The 24,373-nt window shown below is 46.0% G+C and overlaps 1 protein-coding gene across 1 annotated transcript in view; it reads left to right on the forward strand.

The window, feature by feature from the left end:
- Window positions 1-24,373, forward strand: part of COG7 (component of oligomeric golgi complex 7) — an 83,852-nt gene that overhangs the window by 48,510 nt on the left and 10,969 nt on the right. Inside the window, exons 9-13 of the mRNA XM_047087527.1 lie at window positions 1,031-1,185; window positions 6,793-6,909; window positions 13,326-13,391; window positions 18,212-18,398; window positions 19,976-20,116. Coding sequence (XP_046943483.1) covers window positions 1,031-1,185; window positions 6,793-6,909; window positions 13,326-13,391; window positions 18,212-18,398; window positions 19,976-20,116 — 666 coding nt within the window. The remainder of the gene's footprint in view (window positions 1-1,030; window positions 1,186-6,792; window positions 6,910-13,325; window positions 13,392-18,211; window positions 18,399-19,975; window positions 20,117-24,373) is intronic.

Here is a 24,373-nt window from a genome sequence, read left to right on the forward strand (position 1 = left end):
TTACCTTGTGGGGTTTTCAATCCAAGTGTAAAATGAAACCACAGATATGCTACCACTTTTCTATTTAAAATCTCAAGTAAAGGTCCAGCAGAATGAGAGACTTAAATCTTTTGGGGATAAGTTGATGATCTCCCTGATTTGACAAATTCTTATTATGGCAGTCTTTTGTCTAAGGAATATATGGAAATGGGCACAGGAACTGTACATTCATGGACCGTGCTCCAGGGGCGGGTTTGCTTGTGCAGGCCTCCGAGGGGAAGAGAAGGCATTCCCATTACAAATATTAAGGTTATCTAGCATGAAGCGAGTTGACATTTAAGAGTAGATCTCACACTAGTTAAACTCTGCTGCTTCCTGCCATTTTTTCTGTTTTCCAGGGACATGCCTAGAAAGTCCGTTCCACCTCAGTTACATTCTTGCCCCTGGAGGAAGCATTTTCCTTTTCCTACATTCTTCTGGAGTGTCTGATATGGAGAATTTGAATTCTAGCTTTAGAGCCAGGGGGGAGATGCCATCTTTTTTTTTTTTTTTCCCCAACGTTTTTATTTATTTTTGGGACAGAGAGAGACAGAGCATGAACGGGGGAGGGGCAGAGAGAGAGGGAGACACAGAATCGGAAACAGGATCCAGGCTCCGAGCCATCCGCCCAGAGCCTGACGCGGGGCTCGAACTCACGGACCGCGAGATTGTGACCTGGCTGAAGTCGGACGCTTAACCGACTGCGCCACCCAGGCGCCCCTGGAGATGCCATCTTAATCACAGAAAAAGAGGAAAGAGATGAAAAATACAGGATTTTGATCCTGCTTTTCTGGCAGGAGTTCCCATGTGTGATCTCACGGGCCACATCGATTTCCTCCCCTTGGGTCAGGCTCCCAGAGGGCTGTTGCCGCTTGGCGCTGTGTTTCTGCCACCTGACTTGGGTGGTTTTACCACGGGCGAAGAGGTTTGGAGGTCTCCTCCATCTTAATGTTGTCTATTCATTTGTTCTCGAGCCTGAGGCAGCTTTCGTTTGTCCATATTTGCTGACCAGGAGCACGGGGAGGTCATTGACTGTGTGCAGGAGCTGAGCCACTCTGTGAACAAGCTCTTCGCTCTGGCTTCTGCGGCTGTTGACAGATGCATCAGATTCACCAATGGCCTCGGGACCTGTGGCTTGCTGACAGCACTGAAATCCCTCTTTGCCAAGTAAGGCTGGGGTGTGGGGACAGGGCCGGCTACTCCGGAGGGCGCTCTCTGCCCCAGTTGAAAATGCGTGCGTTCTGTGTTCCTCCTGTGAGCCCTGGAGAAGCACCTGAATGGCCGTGAATTTGGCAATGGCTAAATAAGATATGGTATATTTGTACAAGGGAACTCTATTTGGCAGTTACAGTATTAATAGGGCTACACATATCAACAATGATAGAGTTCATTGAGTGAAAAAAAAAAGCAAGTTGCAGAATCCTATGTAGAGTCTAATACAGTATGTGAAAACAACATACAAAAAATAGGGTATACTTTCCATAGCAGGGTTCAGCAGACTTTTTCTGCAGAGGGCCAGATGATAAGCATTTTAGGCTTTTGGGCCTTATGGTCAATAGAAACTTCGGTAGATGACACATAAATGAATGGGCATGGCTGTACTCCAGGAAAATTTCACTTACAAAATAGCCTAGAGTACCAGTCCCTGTTCTGGATCTTGTTTTGTTTTGTTTTGTTTTGTTTTGTTTTGTTTTTTCCATACTTTAACATGCATTATATATTCCTGTAGAAGAGGTGTCAACAAACTCTTAACACATGAGCCAAATCTGGCCTGCCCTCTGTTTTTGTAAATAAACTTTTATTGCAACACAGCCATGTCCATTCCCTTATCTATGGTCTATGAAGGTAGAAGTGAGTAGTTAGAGCAGAGACCTTGGGACCCTCAAAACCTAAAATAATGGGACCTTAGCAGAAAAAAGGTTTGCTGAGCTCTAATGCCTGGAAGGTTAGGCCACAAACTCAAAACATCTGTTGTCTTTGGGGAGGTAGGGAAAGAGGGAAGGACTAGGGTGGTATTCATAGAGGATTTAGCTTTATTTGTTATTTTCTGATTTTTAAAAAAGCATATAGTCATGCATTTCTTGTGTAGCTAAAAATATAAAAATGAGAGAAATAAGTCATGCTAAGTGAAGGAGATCAGTCACAAAAGACCACATGCTGTATGATTCCACCTGTATGAAGGATCGAAAACAGGCAAGTGGGTGGGAACAGAAAATAGATTCTCCCCTGGCTGAGGAGAGGTGGACATTTGGAGGAGATGGGGGTTCAATACCAAAAGATACAGGGCTTTTTTTTCAGGTGATGAACATGTTCTCAAGTTGATCGGTGATGGTCACACAGCCCTGTGACTACACTAAAATCACTGGATTGTACTCTTTAAATGGGTGAATTGTGTGGTGTGTGAATTCCATTGCAACAGAGCTGTGGAGAGAAAGAAGAGGACACTAAATCATGCTGAGTTAGGAACAAGTGAGCAAGCAGCATAAGGCTGGATTTTCTGACCCGTGCAGTTGAGGCGTGAGGGCCCTCAGGTCTGCTCCAGTCTCCCACTTAGAGACAAATATGTTCTTAGGCTCTCCAAAGACCTTCCTTTGGTAGCTTGTTCTAGAATGAAGTCACCCTCAGTCTCGAGAAATTTTTTTTTAATTGAATTGAATGCTGTTTTCCTGTAGTAAATTTTAGGGAGCTTTTGGCATTCCAGAAATACTGGGCACGCCTCTGTGAGCTCTGAGGTCTGTGGTGCAGTGGGCAGTTACCACCTCCGGAGGGCAGCTCCCAGTGTAGACGTTAAGGCTTCCAAGGACCCACGCCCTGCTCTCAGACAGAGGTGCAGCCAGGTGAGCCCAGATGCGTTCACTTTTCTAAGAAGCATGAGCAACAAGTCTAATCAGACAAAACCACTTTCTGTCTCCAGCACCAGCCAGGACTTTGTGGATGGAAAGAATTTTTTATCGAGATATAAAAATGTTACTATAAAATAACAAAAATAATGCTGTAGAATAATTTTTTAGAATACAAAAAAGTATTAAAAAGTCAAAATCTTCTTCCCTTCCTTTCTACCCTTAGTCCTTCTGCTCAGAAATACCCACTCTTGCACATTTTGCTTTTACTCTTTTAAAAGAAGATGTCAGCTGCCTGGGTGGCTCAGTCGGTTAAGTGTCTGACTTTGGCTCAGGTCATGATCTCACGATTCGTGAATTTGAGGCCGGAGTTGGGCTTGCTGCTGTCAATGTGGAGCTTGCTTTGGATCCTCTGTCCCCCTCTCTCTCTGCCCCTCCCCTGCTTGCGTTCTCTCTCTCTCTCTCTCTCTTTCTTTCAAAAGTAAATAAAACATTAAAAATTTTATATAGATAAAAGATTTTTCAGCTCTTCCCTCTGTAAAGAAAAATTTTTTATCAACCTTAACTATTTTTTTTTTTAATTTTAGATAAGGGGGGTGCCTGAGTGACTTGGCCGGTTGAGGTCTCTGACTTCGGCTCACTGTTCCCATTTGAGCCCCCATTCCCACTTGCTGCTGTCAGCGCTGAGCCTGCTTCAGATCCTCTGTTCCTGACCCCCCGACCCTCCCTGGTTCACATTTTCTCTCTCTCACTCTCAAAAATAAATAAAACATTAAAAATTCTTTTTAGAGAGGGAGAGCAGGAGTGGAGGAGAGGAGCAGAGGGGGAGAGAGAGGGAGTCTTAAGCTGGCTCCACACTCAGTGTGGAGCCCAACTCGGGGTCCGATCGCACAACCCTGGGATCATGACCTGAGCTGAAATCAAGAGTTGGATGCTTAACTGACAGAGCCACCCAGGCGCCCCTCAACCTTAACTACTGTATCTTGAGGGACTGGGTTTATTTAAGGCAGTTCCTCTCTCTTATCCCCTGCCCCTTTCAGCTCTTGTGAGTGATATTTTTACTTCCAGTTCTGTTGGTTATTTTGGTTACTTCATTAAAAAAAAAATAACAGGGGCACCTGGGTGGCTCAGTCAGTTAAGCGTCCAACTTCGGCTCAGGTCATGTTCTCTTGGTTTGTGAGTTCGAGCTCCATGTCGACCTCTGTGCTGACAGCTTGGAGCCTGGAGCCTGCAGCCTGCTTCGGATTCTGTGTCCCCCTCTCTCTCCGCCCCACCCCTGTTTGTGTTCTGTCTCTCTCTGTCTTTCAAAAATGAATAAACATGGGGCGCTTGGGTGGTTCAGTTGGTTGGGCGTCTGACTTCGGCTCAGGTCATGATCTCACAGTCTGTGAGTTCGAGCCCCGCATCGGGCTCTGTGCTGACAGCTCGGAGCCTGGAGCCTGCTTTGGATTCTGTGTCTCGCTCTCTCTCTGCCCCTCCCCTGCTCACGTTCTGTCTCTCTCTCTCAAAAATAAATAAAACATTAAAAAAATTTTATTAAAAAAATAACATAGATCTGTATTAAAAATTCAAACTGTATATAGGGTATGTGGTGAAACTAGGTCCCCTCTAGAAGGGAAGATTTTGAAGCTACCCCAGTAGCTGCTGTTTGTAAAATTAGGGCAATCAGAGTGAAGCTAACTGGGGCAGGGTTGGGAGGGGACATCGTTCAGTCATGGGGAGGGCATTAAGGACGGCAGGGGCACATGGGGGAGGTTAGAGGAGGCTGGCCTAACTTGAACTAGGGTAAAGCCATAGGATATAGCAACTGAGAAGGGGTTTCAGAATCAAGGGCTTCCCAACTACGACAGGAGTGTGGGCTTTGGGGTCGGAGCCACCTGGGCTTAGCCCTGGCTCTGATGTTTACCGGTTGGGGCCTCTGGGAGCCTCGGTGTCTTTTCGCTGAGTAAACTGAGGAGGCCATCTTCATGGCAGTTGTGGGTATCAAGTGAAAGCATGTATTAGAGCCCCTAACACAGCGACTCTTACGTGGCAGGGACCCCCAGGAACATTTACTGTGAGAGAGAATCGGAAGGTTTGGGAACAAATGTGACAAAACTGTGATGTGGTGAACACTGTGGCCGAATGGACATCCCCCTCCCCCAGTGCTCTACTGCCTACTCGGCCTCCCAGAATGCCGTCCTGAGCTCCTGCAGAGCAAGGGCCTCGCTGCTTGGCATGCTCCTCAAAGACTTTTCCATCATAGTGCGGGGCGGTGGCACAGTCGGTTAACCTCCTGCGGCTGAAGCACAGCCGTGTTCCTCAACATCCCTCCTCCTGCCCTCCCCCGTCTGTTGGTCCTTGAGGCCCGTCCCCCTCCCACAAGGACTGACAGAAAGCTGTCCCTCCTCTTGGTACAAAGGGGAGGTGCCGTGGGTGGATATCGGTTTCATGGCTCTCCCCTCTAAAGCCTCCGGCCCGTGTCCAGGGGGCCGCGGTGTCACTTGTAGTCAGCGCAGAGGTCTGAAGCAGTTTCCACTGCCTGTGGCCTTTCTTTCCCCCACACCAGCTTGCTCTTCAGGCCTGTGCCCTGGGCATCACATCCCACTTTCCTCGCTTTGAGCTAATGCTTTGGGGAGGGAGAGAGGTCAGGCTTCTTGTGAGGGACACAGATGGCCTAGGTTTTCAGGGGGCCTCGTGGTTTCCAGAGAACAGGACCTCCCCTGACCCTTTCCTGATACGCAAGGACCTGCACTTGTTCGTTCGTGTTCCAAGAGCTGTACGTCCTCAAAGGTACCACCACCCCACATCAGCTTGCATTTCCTACTTTCTGGGGAACTTTTGTGTATATTACTTCGCTTATCTTATTTTATCATCACGGCAACCCTGTGAGGCAATTTAGCAGACATCATTAAGGATGAGGAAGCTGAGGCCCAAAGACACCCACACACTTTGCCAAGGCCACACTGCCAGTCTGGCATTCGTTCGGGAACTGTTCCCAGGTGTCTCTTTTGTGGCCAGCCCTGTGCTAATTTCTGGGGGAACGGTTATGAGCCACAAAGGGATAGTCCCTCTTCTCCAGGAGCTTCCAGCCTAGTGACAGCACGTGCTTCGAACACACACGTGAAAGAAGCTGTCTGGTTAAACCTTTCCCATGAGGGAAAGCATGTGGTATACAGCGGGAGCAAACAGCAGTCTGATGAGGGAGGGTCTTCAGCTTTGAATCCAGTTTCGTGCTCCTGTGCCATTAAAGGTGGGCTCTCGCCTGCCGTGGAGCTTGGCTGCTTAATCTAGATTTGGGGGGGAAGAATGCCACAGAAGTACCGGGGACTTTGGCGAGCTGCTTTATGGTGTCCTCGGTGATGGTCGGGTATCCTAGTGGGACGGTGATGTTTCAGGACAATTCTTTGGGCCAAGGAGTAATTGACCAGCCCCACCTCTCACCTGTCCGGTCGCCAGAATCTTCATCTTAGTGGCTCTCCCCTTCTTTATCTTTTTTTTTTTTTCCAACGTTTTTTATTTATTTTTGAGACAGAGAGAGACAGAGCATGAACGGGGGAGGGGCAGAGAGAGAGGGAGACACAGAATCGGAAACAGGCTCCAGGCTCTGAGCCATCAGCCCCAGAGCCCGACGCGGGGCTTGAACTCACGGACCGCGAGATCATGACCTGGCTGAAGTCGGACGCTTAACCAACTGCGCCACCCAGGTGCCCCTCCCCTTCCTTATCTTGAGCATCTCCCTTAAAGCTGCCCTTCCAGGTGAGAAAGATGGTCCTGCCATACAGAGGAGACCCTTCTGTGGTCAGAGTTCATAAGCAGTCGGACCGCTCGGCAGGAGCCTCTCCAAAACGGTCTTGAGGTCCTTGGCCATTTGTCCAAAGCCACGTAATTCCAAGCGTCTTCAGATACGAGTTGACATTGACATCCCCGTCTGTTTTGTTTCCTTTCCTCACAGGTACGTGTCCGATTTCACCAGTACTCTCCAGTCGATACGAAAGAAGTGCAAGCTGGATGATATTCCTCCCAACTCGCTTTTTCAAGAAGATTGGACAGCTTTTCAGAACTCCATTAGGTAAAATGAGGGCTGTGATTTTATTTTTTATTTAAGAGAGAGAGAGTTGTGAGTCGGGGAGAGGGAGAGTAGAGGGAGAGAACCTTTAAAGTTTTTTATTTATGTATTTTGAGAGAGAGAATGCAAACGAGTGGGGGAGGGGCAGAGAGAGAGGGAAAGAGAGAGAGAATCCCAAGCAGGCCCTGCGCTGCCAGCGCGGAGCCCGAAGTGGGGCTCAAACCCACGAACCGTGAGATCATGACCTGAGCCCAAATCAAGAGTTGGACGCTTAACCAACTGAGCCACCCAGGCGCCACGAGGGAGGGAGAGAATCTTAAGCAGGGGCTCAATCCCACAACCCTGGGATCATGACCTGAGTCTAAATTGAGTCAGATGCTCAACTGAGCCACCCAGGTGCCCCGAGGGCTGTAATTTAAGCATGTGCCCTGTGTAGTAAGTAAGCATAAACATGCATCATATAATATGTAAAAATGATGAATGTGTTTGTAAGGGGTTCATTTCTTTTTCATCTTTCACTGCCTTTTTTTTTTTTTTAAAGCAAAACCTCTAGACTCTAAAAACAAGCCAGTTAAAACTAACAACAGCAACAGCAGCACCAGAAGGACCTCTCTCACTCCTAATGCATAAACAGTCTTTATGAGCTCCTTATCTCCTTTGGTGACTCACATTTTCTACTTGTCGTGAGATTTTTTTCCCCTTAGCCTATACTTTTTCAGGCCTAAAGTAACTTAGAACTTGCATATTAGAAAATATACAGCTGATTGAATACTGTTTTTATTATCTTTATTTATTTTTTTAAATTTTTTAAGATTTTATTTTTTAAAGTAATCTCTACACCCCATGTGGGGAGCTCGTACCCACAACCCTGAGAGCAAGAGTCACACACACTCTACTGACTGAGCCAGCCAGGTGCCCAGATCCTGTTTTTAGATTTAAGCACCATACCACTAAGTGATAAGGCCGCATTATCTGGCCTGAAAAGGACCATGTAAGAGTTCCATGACAGGCATTGAGGTGACCCTCCCAAATGGTTGTTCAGGGCCAGATTCTGGGGTAGCCCCTATGACCTGTGAGCCAATAGACAGACCCCTGTTGCCCCAAGCCCTGAGGCCTGGTGGGAATGTGATCAGCAGTGGCCTAAGAAGGTTTGGTCCTTGAATGTTCTAGCCAGAAGGTGCAGACTGCATCAGGAGCCAGATCTGACCTACGGACATGGTTTGTTTGACCACATCATTTAAAAAATTTTGGGTGAGTTTTCAACATTTAAAAACCAGCTTTAACATAATCCAGATTTCTAATTTTTTAAAAATGTTTGTTTTATTTTTGAGAGAGAGAGGGACAGATGTGAGCAGGGGAGGGGCAGAGAAAGAGGGAGATACAGAATCCGAAGCAGGCTCCAGGCTCTGAGCTGTCAGCACAGAGCCTGACGTGGGGATCGAACCCGCGAGTCTTGAGACCGTGACCTGAGTTGATGTCAGACACTTAACTGACTGAGCCACTCAGGTGCCCCAGTTCAGATTTCTAATATCGCTTAAAGCTTGGAAGCTCTAGAAGCACTGGGTTCACTTCCTGGGGCTGACAGCTGAAGTCCCAGTAGCCTGGCCATATGTCCTCTTGTGCCCTTGCTCTCCCACTACTGTGCATGGTAGTAGCTCTACTATTAGGCCCAGGTCAAAAGCAATCAAGAATTTCTTTTCCCTGGGAATGCAAGCTGGTGCAGCCACTCTGGAGAACAGTATGGAGGTTCCTCAAAAAACTAAAAATAGAACTACCCTACGACCCAGCAATTGCACTACTAGGCATTTATCCACGGGATACAGGTGTGCTGTTCCTAAGGGATACATGCACCCCATGTTTATAGCAGCACTACCAACAATAGCCAAAGTATGGAAAGAGCCCAAAAGTCCATTGATGGATGAATGGATAAAGAAGATGTGGTATATATATATATATATATATATATATATATATATGCGCAATGGAGTATTACTCGGCAATCAAAAAAGAATGAAATCTTGCCATTTGCAACTACATGGATGGAACTGGAGGGTATTATGCTAAGTGAAATAAGTCAGTCAAAGAAAGACAAATATCATATGACTTCACTCATATGAGGACTTTAAGAGACAAAACAGATGAACATAAGGGAAGGGAAGCAAAAATAATGTAAAAATGGAGGGGGACAAAGCATAAGAGACTCATAAATATGGAGAACAAGCAGAGGGTTACTGGAGGGGTGTGGGGGGGGATGGGCTAAATGGGTAGGGGGCACTAAGGAATCTACTCCCGAAATCATTGTTGCACTATATGCTAATTTGGATGTAAATTAAAAAAAATAAAAAATAAAATTAAAAAAAAAAAAAAGAATTTCTTTTCCTTAAAACCGCTCTTCAGAAGAGGGAGGCTGCTGTTCACCCGCTTGCCTGACCCCTGGCCTAGGTAGTGTGCACAGGGTGCCGGTGCCACCGGTAGGTCTCAGCGTGGTGGCCCACACATCCGGCACATCCAGACCCTGGATCTGCTCTGATCCAGGGCCTCCCGGGGATCATCTCTTCATGGGCTCTGATCTGGACTTTTATTTGGGGGGGGGATGAAATTTAATGTTCTAGATGCTAACTGTATCCCCTATCGTCGTTGGTGGCTTGGTACACCAGAAAATACTATGCACAAGATTATTCTGTTGTACCTGAGGCAAGTGAAAAGTGGAATATTTCACTTTCTCATAAACCTTTCTTATGATGGAATGCCTAGATACCCCGATGATGATAGGTACTTTCAGAGAAAGTTAAAAATTAACTAAACTTTAGATGTTTTTTAATCCTTGGATTTGTCCTGACATTATAGTTTGGTGTTGAAGGACTCAGCACCTGGAGTTGGAGGCCCAGCATAAAATTACTTGAAAATTAAAGGATTATTAAATACAGGTATGATGGTCATTCAGGCTTATCTCTGACAAGCCAAGTGGATTAATCTTCATCTGCCTTTCATGTGATCAGAGAGATAACTTCTAGTATCAAAATAGTTTTCTTTGCCTTGTAAATAGCAGACATCTAACAAATACTAAGTAATGAATTTTGGTTTTTAAATTTAAATTTAATTTTTTTTAATCCCCTTTATCTATTTCACCTGTCCCTCTACCCATCTCCCCTCTGGCAATCACCGGTTTGTTCTCTGTATTTACGACTCTCTTTTTTTCTTTGTTTTGTTTCTTAAATTCCACATATGAGTGAAATCCTGTGGTATCTTTCTGACTGACTTATTTCACTTAGCATTATACCCACTAGATCCATCCATGTTGTTGCAGATGGCAAGATTTTTCATTCTATTTTATGGCTAATAGTCCAGTGTGTGTGTATACACACACATACACGTATGTGGTATATATATATATATATATACACATGTGTATATATATGTATACATATGTATATAGGTATATGTATATAGGTGTATGTATAAATACATACATATATACATACATACCACATACACTTTATCCAAGTGTATATGGTATTTATGGATGGACATTTGGGTTGCTTCCATGTCTTGGCTATTGTAAATAATGTTGCAATAAACATGGGGGTGGGTATATCTTTTGAATTAGTATTTTTATTTTCTTTTGGTCAATAGCTAGTAGTGAAATTACTGGAGCATATAGTAATTCTATATTTACTTTTTTGAGGAAACTCCATACTGTTTTCTACATTGGCTGCACCAGTTGCAATCCCACCAACATCACAGGAGGGTTCCTTTTTCTCCACATCCTCGCCAATGCTTATTATTTCTTGTATTTTTGATTGTAGCCATTCTGACAGGTGTGAGGTGGTATCTCATTGTGGTTTTGATTTGCATTTCCGTGGTGATGACTGATGCTGAGCATGTTTTCATGTGTCTGTTGACCATTTGTGTATCTTTTTTGGAAAAACATCTATTCAGTCCTCTGCTCATTTTTTAATTGGATTATTTGGGTTTTTTGGTGTTGAGTTGTATATATTCTTTATATATTTTGGATATTAGCCCATCATTTGCAAATATCTTCTCCCATTTAGTAGATTGCCTTTTTGTTTTGTTGATGGTTACTTTCACAAAAAGCAAAAGCTTTTTATTTTGGTCGTGTAGTCCCAATAGTTTAATTTCACTTTGGTTTCTCTTGCCTGAAGAGACATGTTTAGAAAAATGTTTTTATGGCTGATGTCAAAGAAATTACTGCCTATATTTTCTCCCAGAAGTTTTATGATTTCAGGTCTCATATTTAAGCTTTAATCCATTTTGAGTTTATGTTTGTGTGTGGTGTAAGAAAGTGGTCCGGTTTCATTATTTTGCATGTTGCTGTCCAGTTTTCCCAACACCATTTGTTGAAGAGATTTATTTTTCTCCTTTGTATATTCTTGCCTCCTTTGTTGTAGATTAATGGACCCTATATGCGTGGGTGTATTTCTGAGCTTTGTATTCTGTTCCATTGAACTATGTGTCTATTTTTGTGCCAATGCCATACTGTTTTGATTACTACAGCTTTGTAGTATATCTTGAAATCTGGAATTATGATGCCTCCAGCTTTGTTCATCTTTCTCAAGGTTGCTTTGGCTATTTGGGGTCTTTTGTGGTTCCCTTCAGGTTTTAAGATGATTTGTTGTAGTTCTATGAAAAATGCTGGTAGTATTTTGATAGGGCTTCCATTCAATCTATAGATTGCTTCCGGTAGTGGAGACATTTTAACAATGTTGTTTCTTCCAGTCCATGAGCATGGAACATCTTTCTATTTGTACCATCTTCAATTTCTTTCATTAGAGTTTTATAGTTTTCAAAGTACAGGTCTTTTATCTCTTTGGTCAGGTGTATTCCTAAGTGTTTTATTATTTTTGGTACAGTTGTAAATAGGATTGTTTTCTTAATTTCTCATTCTGCTTCTTCATTATTAGTGTAAAAAATATAACAAATTTCTATGCATTGATTTTGTATCCTTTGACTTTACTGAATTCATTGATCAGTTCTAGCAGTTTTTTGGTCGACTCTTTAGGGTTTTCTCTATATTGTATTGTGTCATCTGCAAATAGTGAAAGTTTTATTTCTTCCTTACCAATTTGGATGCCTTCTATTTCTTTTTGTTGCCCGACTGCTGAGGCTAGGGACTTCAGTACTATATTGAATAACAGTGGTGAGAGCAGACATTCTCGTCTTCTTCCTGACCTTAGGGGAAAAGCTCTTCTCTGTTTTTCATCATTGAGGATATTAGTTGTGGGTTTTTCAAAAATGGCCTTCATTATGTTGAGGTATGCTCCCTCTAAACCTACTTTGTTAGAGAGTTTTTTATCATGAATGGATGTTGTACTTTGTCAGATGATTTTTCTGCATCTATTAAGATGATCATATGACTTTTAAAAAGTGTTTATTTGGGGGCACCTGAATGGCTCAGTTGGTTGAGTGTCAGACTTTGGCTCAGGTCATGATCTCGCAGTTCGTGAGTTCAAGTCCCGCATCTGGCTCTGTTCTGTGCTGACAGCTCAGAGCCTGGAGCCTGCTTCAGATTCTGTGTCTCCCTCTCTCTCTGCCCCTCCCACTCACACTCTGTCTCTCTCTCTCAAAAATAAAGATTAAAAAAAATTTTTAAAAAAATGTTTGTTTTGAGAGAGAGAGTGTGAACAGGGGAGGGGCAGAGAGAGAGAGAGTGAGAGAGAGAATCCCAAGCAGGCCCTGTGCTGTGAGCACAGAGCCTGACATGGGGCTCGATCTCATGAATTGCAATATCAAGACCTGAGCCAAAATCAAGAGTCGGATGCTTAACCGACTAAGCCATTCAGGCGCCCCGATCTCGTGATTTTTATCCTTTCTCTTGTGATCTGTCACGTTGATTGATATGCAAATATTGAACCACCATTGCATCCTGGGAATAAATCCCACTTGATTGTGGTGAATGATTTTTTAAATGTATCATTGATTTTTGAATTTTATTTTAAAGTTTTTAAAAATTTATTTAAATAAGTAATCTCCGCACCTCATGTGGGGCTCCAACTCACGACCCTGAGATCAAGAGTTGCATGCTCTTCCGACTGAGCCAGCCAGGTGCCCTGGTTTTTAAATTTTAGATAGGAAGTGTTTCCAACCCGTTTTCTTAAGGACAAAGCCCCAGAGCTCCTCAGTAGTTTGGAAATGTAAGATCATTTGACCTGTAGACAGAACTGTGATTCGAAGCAGAGAGGCCTGTGACTTGAGGGCATTAGAAGGGGGTCACTTTTACCTTCTCCATGAATTACTAATTAGTAAAACACGTCAGGTAGACTGTCAAATGGTTAACCACTTTTCCAGAATCCAGCCCCACCAAAAGGAGTGAATAGCTAGAATTTTTATGAATGAGATAATGTTTGTCCTGTGTCAACATTCCAGATACTTGAACTTGAAGTGCCTTTTGTTTTGTTTAGGATAATAGCTACCTGTGGCGAGCTCCTGCGGCAATGTGGGGACTTCGAGCAGCAGCTAGCAAACAGGTAGGTGAGGGCTGTGGGCGAGTCCCTGGGTTCTTGGGAAGAACCGGATAGAACGCACAGCACAGCAATGACAACATATGGTCAAATCTGGAAGCCACACAGCTCGAGGACTAACAAATACTGAGCACCTAAAAAGGGGAAGGCTCTGAGCTATTTGGCAGTGGTCACAAAGTTTTGGTTAGATATGGAAGTTTCAGCCCAAGTGAGGAAACAGTACATGTTGTCTCCAAATTGTAATTGGGCTGGATTCCCACTGCTTGTTTGTAAGTTAGTTATTGGGACTCACAATAAATTTCTCCATAGAAACAGCATTGTAGGTGGTGGTGAATTCACCTGGGGCAGCCCGTAGAATCGGGATTAATCCAGCCAGCCTTCCGGGTTCTGCAGAATTCTGTGGTGCCGGGGGTGGTGTGTGTTGAAGGAGGGTTTCCTTTCTCTCCCCTAACTCTGACCCCTTTCTCTATTCTGATACCTGCCAGGGTTTTCCATTGCCCTGCAGTGGCCCCTTTCAGATGAGTTTTCCTGAGACTCAGAGGGCTCCAGACTCCCAAATTTCCTTCCTTCTTTCTTCCAGCTAAATTTCCCATTCCCTTGGGACAGCTGATTTCTGTGTTTTCCAGGAGCTGGGGGAAGAAATCTATTTCGTACAGTTGTGTGAGGGCCTAGCAGCAGCCCCATCACCTCTTTCTGGGATAATTCTTTATTGTCCTAAAGCAATCCAGACAGGAAGGAATTTCTGGCAGTGGTCTATTGTGAAATGAAAGCTCCGGGGGGTGGGGGGGGAGTGGTTGGTGTGGGGTGTACACAACAACACATCCACCCCGTGGGAAGTAGGGATGAGTTGCTGAAGAACAGGGTCAGTGCTCCAAGTCAGCTGTTTTTGGTTTTTTGTTTTTTGGTGTTTTTTTTTTTTGGCCACTTCTTGTCTTCTTTCATTTCTGAGCCCACAGACCGTCTTCAAGTCCCACAATCTCCCACAGTGGTTTTCGTTCTGGGCAGCTGTCTTATAGCTGGCTAGGATGTGCAACTGTTTATAATTCCCAAACAGCCCAGCACAGAAATTATGTGAGTTCCTGGAGTGAATAAAACCGGACACCCCAGGCATATAGTGGAGTGTGTAGATAATATAAATGCAGTAACCAATAACCCTCTGCACACACTCGTGCCGACATGCACACAGGCACATACTGTGGGGGAGCCTGTGGTGGAGGGCCAGTGGGTCAGGGTTTTCAGAGGCATCCTAGGAAGAGCTGAAAATGTCACATTTATGTATTTGAAAGAAAGGCATGTAGCTTATTTTATTAATTTCAGTAGTGATTATAGCCTGGCCCCAACTCATTGCAAAGATTAAAACAGTTCATAAGTATGCAAAATAAAAATGAAAACTCTACTCGCGTGAAAAATCCTCTCTAGAAGAAACATTATTAACATCTCCCCCCACCCATAATTTACTGAGCTCTGACATTGAGGACTTTACATGAATTAAGTCATTAATCCTCCCAGTGGCCAAAGAGGTAGGTACTGTACTTATCCCCATTTTTACAGACGAAGAGGCATGGAGTCTGGCACAGGTAGTAACTTAAGTAAAAATAAATGATCTGTGGAAATAGCTGTGTCTGAGGTCATGGAACCACGACACGAGGCCATGATTGGAACCTGGACGTCAGCTGAGCCGTCCAGAGTGTGTCACCCCCACACTGTCTTTCTCACAAGTTAGCGTCTCTCCTTGGACTTGGATTTCTCTGCATGTGTAAAGCAGACATCTTTCCATATCAGGACACATAGGTTTTCCTTAATCTTTTAATGAAAGTGAATATTACATTCTAGAAGGAAAAGAAAAATCTGGTTAGGAAGCTGAATGGGGACATGGTAGATAAAGGATGAGCCTCTCTCTCCATCTGCATTTTGCAGCCCAGAGAAGCTGAAAGGCTGGCCTGAGCTTTGGCGTGAGATGAGAACAGACTGGGTGTATCCAAGGGAGCCTCTTTGAGAGGCGGTATCATTCTGAAAGCACTGAGCCTGGAAAGGGAAAAGAGTGACAGTCATCATCTGTGTTCCCATCAGGGAGGCCACGTGTGGTAGCTGCCTATAAAACTTATCTGCCTGTCAGTCTCCCCTGAGGAGCCCAGACTCCACTTGGCCCAAGGGCCACTCCTCTCCCCACCAGCCCCTGGGTGGCAGAGTCAGTAGCTGGAAACACTCCAGATGGCTTCAGCGACAAGAGTGACATTGGCTCTTGGGCTCTTAAGATCACCTCGCAGAAAGGGATCATTTTGTGATTTATGGGCTGAGTGCCACTAGAAGGCTTTTTCTTGCACTGGGCAAGTTGGGTGAGATGCCAGGGAGATTGCTACGGCCCGTCTGCATGTTCGCAGCACCCACCACTTAACTTTTGGCCCAGTGGTGTTTTCACTGGGATGAGGTCTCAGTTCAGTGGGAAATCAGGTTTGGGGGATCCGTTGTAAATTTACAGGTTTCCATGGCTTGTGAAGAAGTGGCTAACAACTTTTTATGAAAGGAAATGAATTGAAGAAGCAGATGGAAGTGTAACGTTAGTCTCTCCCTCCTTTGTGCATATTGACTGCATTCTCCTGCCACGTTGATGGAGGTTGGACTCCCTGGTTAATCTCTGAGCTACTTGAGGTCGAGGACTGTTTAATTATCTGACATTCCCAAGACCTGCTTATAGCCCATTCCAATGATGAGAAGACATTTCTTTTTTTTTTTTTTTTTTTTAATTTTTTTTTTCAACGTTTATTTATTTTTGGGACAGAGAGAGACAGAGCATGAACGGGGGAGGGTCAGAGAGAGAGGGAGACACAGAATCGGAAACAGGCTCCAGGCTCTGAGCCATCAGCCCAGAGCCTGACGCGGGGCTCGAACTCACGGACCGCGAGATCGTGACCTGGCTGAAGTCGGACGCCCAACCGACTGCGCCACCCAGGCGCCCCGAGAAGACATTTCTTTATGAGTGAAGAAATCCAGTGGTTTCAGTAAGATTTAGTTCATAGCACTAGCAAACACACGTCCTAGGAAGTCGGAGTCTGATGATTAGATCATCTAATGGTGTCTGGATGAAGAGGAGGCTGGGGAGGAAAAGATACCATTCATTCCTTGGGGTTGGAGCTATATTTATTCCTCTTTTTTTTTTTTTTTTTTTTTTTTTTAAGGTTTGGTTCTTATTGTAGAGCACACTATAGTGACATTTTAAACTGTGATCTTTAATACTTAAAACATTCCTGACATATCTGGTTTTCTTCAGTTTCCCCCAGCCGACAGTGGAGACACGTATGGCTATGACCTTGCCAAGGGGAACTGATTTCCCAGAAGGCAGCTCTCGACTTCCTGCTTGCCAAACCCAGCGTCCCCTGCCATGGGCCAGGCCCTGTGCTCAGTGCTAGGAATTCGGTGTGTGGGGGGGGGAGGAACCCCCCATTTTTTCCCCACAGATAGTGAAGACTTGGAAGTAAGGGTGGCAGGAATAGGCCACAGTTTGGCAGACAAAAGAGCCAGCCGAAATAACCTGTAGTTTAAGCAAGAGGGAAAACCGTAACTTTTTAGTGGCAGAGGCAGGTAGCTGCTTTTGTCAACAGCGGTTCCTGAAGAAGGGCCCGTCCCCACCGTTTGTTTGCAAGTACACGCATTCCTTGATAGGCTCACTGGACTTGTTTTTTAATTTTTAATTAAAAAAATATTTATTTCTAAGAGAGTATGTGCATGCACAGGGATGGGATGGGGCAGAGAGAGAGAGAGAGAGAGAGAGAGAGAATCCCAAGCAGGCTCCATTCTGTCAGTGTAGAGCCTGATGCTGGGCTTGAACCCACAAACCGTGAGATCATGACCTGAGCTGAAATCAGGAGTCGGAGTCTTAACCAAGTCACCCAAGCGCCCCTGGACTTTTTTTTTTTTTTTTTTTTTTTTTAAAGTGCGTGCACCTAAAAGCTGCCAGGTCCGCAGCAATTCCTTTCATGAGAAATTATGGTGAAGGAGGGGTTAGGGAGTTAGCCACACTCGGGACGTAATACAGTGTCTCTCCTCCTGGTGGCATATGTTCACGTAGTGCTGTGCAATTCCGGACGTATAGACCAGATGGTAGAGCTGGGCTCGGGGGAAACAGGAGGATTTGCAGCATCCATCAGGGAAGGCCGCCCTTGGTGGAGACAGAAGATGGAGATTCAAGCCCTAAAGATTGGCTGTCCTTGAGAACCTCCCCCAGGCATTGTTCCTTCTCAGAGCAATTGGAAAGCGCCTGCTTCTCTCAGTAGATCTCTGTGTGGCACCTAAGCCACGAAAGTAAACCACACAGGAGGGTTGAAGACAAACGCCACTCCGGCCCGGCTGTGTGATAGCGAGTCCTGTGGCTGAAGGTGTGCTTCGACGTGCTGCCACCACTGTCCTGGGACCGACTCTCCCACCCCTGTCTGGTGCTGCTGTGGCCAAGGTGCCCACCAGCAGCCTGTGGCTTTGTTCCACACAGTGATGGTCACAGAGCGAGAAAGGGCTGCACAGAACATGTATAGTGTTCCAGACCGTAGTCAACCGAGCACTGCTCCGTGTAGGCTGTATGTCACATTAGGAAGGTGGCATATTCGGTGGTCTGAGTGTTAAATAGGAAATGAAAACACCTGGTGTCTCATGCATCTGACGTGCAGCTCATGCCTCAGCGGTGAAAGATGTCTTCCTTTCCTTATAAAATGGACCCGAACTCAATCTGCCTCAAAAGCATATCCTGGGATTTTAGTAAGGAGCAAGCTGAATGCCCCAAGGAGGAAGTTCCCCACAAATAGCTCAGGGCATAATGGTCATCGCTTTCATTTCAGGATCTTGTCCACAGCTGGCAGGTATCTCTCGGACTCCTACAGCCCTCGGAACCTGGCCGGCTTTCAGGACAGCATCTTGACAGACAGGAAGAGCTCTACCAGGAACCCATGGCAAGAATATAATTACCTCCAGAAAGATAACCCTGCTGAATATGCCAGTTTAATGGAAATACTTTATACCCTCAAGGTATGAGACCAGACGGATGGCATTCTTGCACATGGAAGCTTTTCTCTCGTCACCCCTTCCCTGATCCAGGCTTTCTGGCTCTGTGGGGTGGCTGTGGTCTGCAGCGTGCCCCACTGCCACTTCTCTGTCTCACTCACATCACGTTTTCAGGAGCTAATAAACAAAACCAGGTCAGAACCAGTGGATACATAGGTGTAGGAGGTGGATAAGTGGAGCTTTATTACTGACGAAAGGCGGGCGGGAGAGCGTGGCTTCAGACGTGTGTCCAGATGGGCTTGCCGTAGTCGGACTTGCGTGGGGATGGGTGGGGCAGGTAGCCCCTGGCTCCAGTCTGGGGACAGTCCCCTGTTAATGGCAGAGAGGGGACCAGAGTGTGTACTCCCTGCTGGTGGGCAGGAGCCACAGAGGAGGCTCCCAGCCCTTCCATGGGGGAAGTCGAGCCTCTTCCCCAGGGGAGGGACGAGGGGTGGAGAAAAGCCAGAGGAAGCCTCCAGAGCAAGTGCGTCCTCATGGGAGCAGGAGGACCCGGGGGGACGTGTTCCCTCCGAGCTGTCCTTTAGCTTAAGCTCTTACTTGATCTACCACAGTGCTGCCCTTGACTCTGAGCTTTGGGCCCCTTGGGGTCCAGGGACAGAAGAACTTCCCAATAAATGGAATGAGCCACACAGCAACTTTTGAATGGCCCCAGGATCCTAGGAGGGCTGCAACATCCCTTCCAGAACCATCTCCCCATCCCCTGGTCGGGTTTGAATAGACACTGCTGTTCTCATGGCACCAAATGCAACCTCAGAGTGTCCTACCAGGCCTTGAGCTCTGGGGGCGACTGCACAGTGACCCTCTGGACATGTCTGAGGCTTCCTTGTTGCCCTCACACGGTCTCAGATTTGCACTTAGGCACACCAACTGGCTGCATCTGAGCTTGACAAACACTTCTTAAAACACTTGTCCAGGCTCATTCATCCATGCTTCCGTGATTAGGTGAAAGCAGTTCTGTTTATCTTTATTGCTGATCTGATTTAGTTTGTTGTAATCGGTTCATTTATAATAGCAAAACCAGGGTTACATTTTCCATCTCTGTATTTTCTCAGGCGGTTTGGAATTCCCTGGGACTCGTATAGGTTGTGCGCGCTTTGCTGTATAGTCAGGTGTAACTGAGTTGACCTCGCTGGGAATCAGGCTTCTGTGTCCCAGTCTTGTCTATACCTGACACTTATCGTTTTCTCCTTCTTCCTCTATCCCCGAGGAACAGCCACAGGTTAATTTTTCCTACACTTCCAGTCCATCAGCTTGTGTGAGCTCAGAAGAATCAGAATTACCTGGAAAAGTGAATTTAAAACAGTGCTTCCTGGGCCCACACCCCTGCTGGACTCCGATTCAGTAGCCCTGAGGTGGAGCCTGTGCAGCTGTAATCCAGCATGTTCCAAAGCAGGTGCCAGGGCACAACCAGGCTTGGGAACACTACTGTATAGACCTGCCCCCTCACTGTTTTCCTCTCAGTGGCTTTTCAAAAATGTCAAACTAGCTAAAACCTTGCTTACAGCCAGGCCCTAATAGCCTTTTGTGTTTTCTTGTCTTAGGAAAAAGGGTCAAGTAACCACAACCTACTGTCTGCATCTCGCATGGCCCTGACTCGACTTAACCAGCAGGCCCACCAGCTGGCTTTCGATTCCGTTTTCCTGCGCATCAAACAGCAGCTGCTGCTTGTTTCCAAGATGGACGTGAGTTTCCCACTGACTGCAGACACCCCCCTGGGCACTGCCTCCTTCCCAAGCATTTTTTAGTGTGAGCACCGCCTCCTCCCACCCCCCAGGAGCTTTAGGAGGAACCGCTCTAACTCTCCTGGCTGAAAGGCCCACCTTACAGACTCACTGTTCCCTTGCAACTTACTGCTTAGCAAGAATTTCTTATCTTAATTGGAGTCACCGAGATGCTTTCTTTCTAGACTGCTTCTTGGGATTATTATTACTGCTTGATTAACTTGCGCCATTTGGATCAGCATAGCTGTACCCTGGCAGGGAGAAGTGAGGGAGATCCTGTGCCCCTGGATAGGCAGGGGCAGGTCACAGAAGCTCTTCATCCCCTGAGATTGCGTCCTTTCCAGGAGCATTGTTTCTGGAACTCCACCCAGGAGAGCGCCTCCCCAGATCTGATCTGGTGATTTTGACGGAGTTTGAAGGACTCTGATCTTTTCTATCCTTGATGCCTTTTCTTTGTGGCTGTTCCCAGAGTGCCTCCCTTCCCTGGCTTCTGTTCTACTTGTCCTGACTCCCTTCAAGGGACTACCCATCAGTCACAGCTTCTCCACTGGTTCTGAGTTCCTCGGGCCCCGTGTCATCACTGCCATCTGGATTTCTAGGACAACCCCTTTGCCAGCCTTTCTCAATGACGGTTCCAGGCTCTCTGGATTCACCTTTGTTTTGTTTGGTTTGTTTTGTTTTTAGAGATAGTGTTTTGAGAAAGATCCAGTTATGGACCTTTAATAACCAAGAGATCTTTTAGGAAGTGGAAAGAACTGGGAGGGCACGATTACAGGTTCCTTACTTCCTGCCACCCTCCAGAAAGCCTACGAGGCCAGGGCTCAAGAGCTGCTCACTTCACCGTATGACCTGGGTCAAGTCTCTGGGTCTCAGATCCCCCATCCATGAAACAAGGGGTTGGACCACATGCTTTCAAAGTTCTGAAATTCCATGATTTTCATTCTTTATGATTTTTTCCGTGAAAAATGCCATGGGACCTACCCTGGTCAGATTCTGTGTTTCTGTCGTGGGTGGGGGAGGGTGAAACTGGAGGAGAGGTGCTCCTGTCACAGCGCGGTGGAAGTGATGTCTGTGACTTGGGCCTGCCGTGCAGATACGTGAGGATCTGTATTATGATAGAATTTAGCCCAGCAGCTGCCACAGAGTACATGCTTAATAAGTGCTGGCTTTCTTCTCTGCGATTCTCATTTTTTAAGTAGGAATGACAGTTTTTTAGAAGTAAAAATGGCACATACTCATTTTCAGAAATTCAGGTGGTACAGGAACGTACAATGAAAAAAGCAATAAATCCCTCAAAATCCCACAGTGTAGAAATCAGTGGGAATGTGTGGTGTTCAACCCAGACAGACACCTCTTCCTGCCCCAAGTTGGAGGCTGGCCGGGCACCAGTGGATAGATAGATGGATCCACAGAGGGGATGCACTGTCCTGCACGTGCTGTTCTTTAAAGCCAAAATGTATACAACATAACGTTCATTTGAACGTGACTAGAAAAGGAAGATAAAGTAAGTGAAACCAGAGGAATCGTGGAGCCTGAGATAATAGGTTCTTCCCCACAAAAGATATCAGTACCCAGAAGATCTTTCCAACGTTGCTGAAAAAAGATTACGAAAACCATCAAGAGGCTGGGGTCCTTGTTTTGGGTTAGTCATGTTTGCATCTCAGGTAGCTGCTAATACCAGCTGAGCTGCTCTGAAAGAGGAGGGGATTAGCATTCTTCATCCTTCCCATCCCCCTCCCCAACCTCCAGATCTGGCTGCTTTTATTATCTTTCTTCGCTTTTCTTTTTTTTTAATTAAAAAAAGGTCATTGTCTCGCTCAGGTCATTGTATCGCAGTTCATGGGTTCAAATCCCACGTCGGGCCCTGTGCTGACAGCTCAGAGCCTGGAGCCTGTTTCGGATTCTGTGTCTCCCTCTCTTTCTGCCCCGACCCTGCTTACACTCTCTCTCCCTCTCTTGAAAATAAACATTAAAAAAAATTTTTTTAATAAAAAAAAATGTTTATTTGTTTATTTGGGGGGGGGGGTGGGCAGAAAGAGAGGGAGAGAGAGAGAATCCCAAGCAGGGTTAGCACTGTCAGCGTAGAGCCAGATGTGGGCTTGAACTCACCAACCGTGAGATCATGACCTGAGCCAAAACCAAGAGTCAGATGCTTAACCGACTGAGCCACGCAGGTGCCTTTTTTTTTTTTTTTTTTTTTTTTTAAATAATCTCTACACCCAGCGTGGGGCTTGAGCTCACAACCCTGAGATCAAGAGTTGCATGCTCCACCAACTGAGCCAGCCAGGTGCCCCTATTTTTATTAAGAGCTTAGAATCTTTTTTTTTTTTTTGAACTTCATACAGTAATTTTATTGTTGGTAATAATGGTATAGCTATTTTGAAACTATTTCATGTGTACTGTAGGATAAAACAAGCAATTCATGTTAATGTTAAGAACCAGGATCTTTTTTTTTTTTTTTTTTTTTACCTCTTTTTTATTCCAGTGCAATTAACATACAGTGTTACGTAAGTGTCAGGTATACAGTATAGTGATTCAACAGTTCTGTACTTGACTCAGCACTCAGCACGGTAAGTGTGCTCTTGATCCCCTCACCTAGGTCACTCATGCCCCCACCCCAAATCCTAAAATCTTGACCCTCTGTTCTGGAAGCTCCCTTCTTTCCGCTGCTCTTTTACCCCCACTTCTGTACTCCAGAGTCCCCGCTACAGTTGGGCTCCTGGTTGCCTGAATCTCACCTCCTCACTCAGGCCTCACCGCCACAGCCCCCCAGGGCGCTGGGAACTGAAGTTAGGAGGAACTGCTCTCTGAGAGTTGCCAGCGGGGAAAGCACACAACACAAAGGCAAACACTTGGGCCTTAAGGATTTGAAAATTAAACCCTGGTCATTCAGTGTTTGTTTTTAATGTTTGCCAGTAAATTGTATTACCCTTTTACATTTCAAGAATATAAACCAACACTGTATTCCATTTCCAAATAGGCTGTTGACGTTTGCCCACATTATCTGGTGACAGATGGATAGAAAAAGCCTGTTTGAAGGAAATTTTAAATAAATTTTGAACAATTAAAAAATAACCTACACCATTTCCCTGTCGCCCTAACTTGCTAAGTGCCTCCCTAGTTCGATCCACACCCACCCTTCTTGCAAACCAGGTTCCACTCCGGCTCTTCTCCCCTCTCCCCTCTGCCCTCTGCCTGTCCACTCTCCTCCCACCTCCCCACGGAGCCTTCTGGAGCCTTCTGGGGCCTCCAGCCTGCAGTGTGAGTCCCCTGGATGCACTTGGGGGATGCTGCCCTTTCCCTGCAGCTCAGCCCTCGTGCCATCCCCCCTCCCAGCCCACTGCCTCCCTGGCCTTCCTGTCTCTGCCCTCTTGCCTCTGCTCTTTGCCAGTGACCTCACCACTGTGTTGCATTGTTCCTTCTTTTTAAAGATGTCTCCTGTCTGTTCCTGTAGCCACTGCCCTCGATGGGCTTCTCCTCCTCTCCCAGCTGTTCCTTGAGCTTTTTATCTGCCTCCCCACCCTCAGTCCTCCTGAGGTGCTGCATTAATCTTCACAAAGCACCACTCTGACTTTGTCCCCCCACTCAGGACCCTTCCCTGGCTCCCCAGACCCAGTGTAAGAGTCGATTTAAAAAAACATTTTATTGAGGAGGTGTTCACACATATGCAAGAATGGGGAGAGGAGTCTACTGAACCCCACGTCCTCATCACCCTGCTCCAGCATGGTCATCTCCTGGCCATCTGTCTCATATATACCCCTTCTCTAAAGGGGGGCAACTCTAAAAATAATCACAGTGCCATAATCACCCCTAAGTCAGAAATGATTCCTTGATATCAGTAATCAGTGTTCAAATTTCCAATTGTCATAAAGGTCATAATTTCACTGTTTGAATCAGGACCCAAGTTCATTGTGCACATCGGGATTGCTCGATGTGTCTTTTATGAACTATAGGCCATCCTTCCAGACCTTCCCTCCCTCTCCTCTCCTCTCCTCTCCTCCCCTCCCCTCCCCCTCCCCTCCCCCCTCCCCCCTCCCCCCTCCCCCCTCCCCCCTTCCTCCTTTCCCCTCTCCTCTCCGTCTCGCAATTTATTTGTTGAAAATAAAGCCCTTTCTTAGCCCACAGTTCAGGGCTATGCTTTCTCTTCCAGTCTTCCGTCTGTGCACCTCAGGCATTCCACCGCCCCCTATAATCAGCCGGAGCCCTTGCTTCTCAGAG

The sequence above is a fragment of the Lynx rufus genome, unplaced genomic scaffold (genome assembly GCF_022079265.1).
Source record: "Lynx rufus isolate CCGP_SWC_20201006 ecotype Redwood Valley unplaced genomic scaffold, mLynRuf1.p SCAF_23, whole genome shotgun sequence".
Taxonomy (NCBI): domain Eukaryota; kingdom Metazoa; phylum Chordata; class Mammalia; order Carnivora; family Felidae; genus Lynx; species Lynx rufus.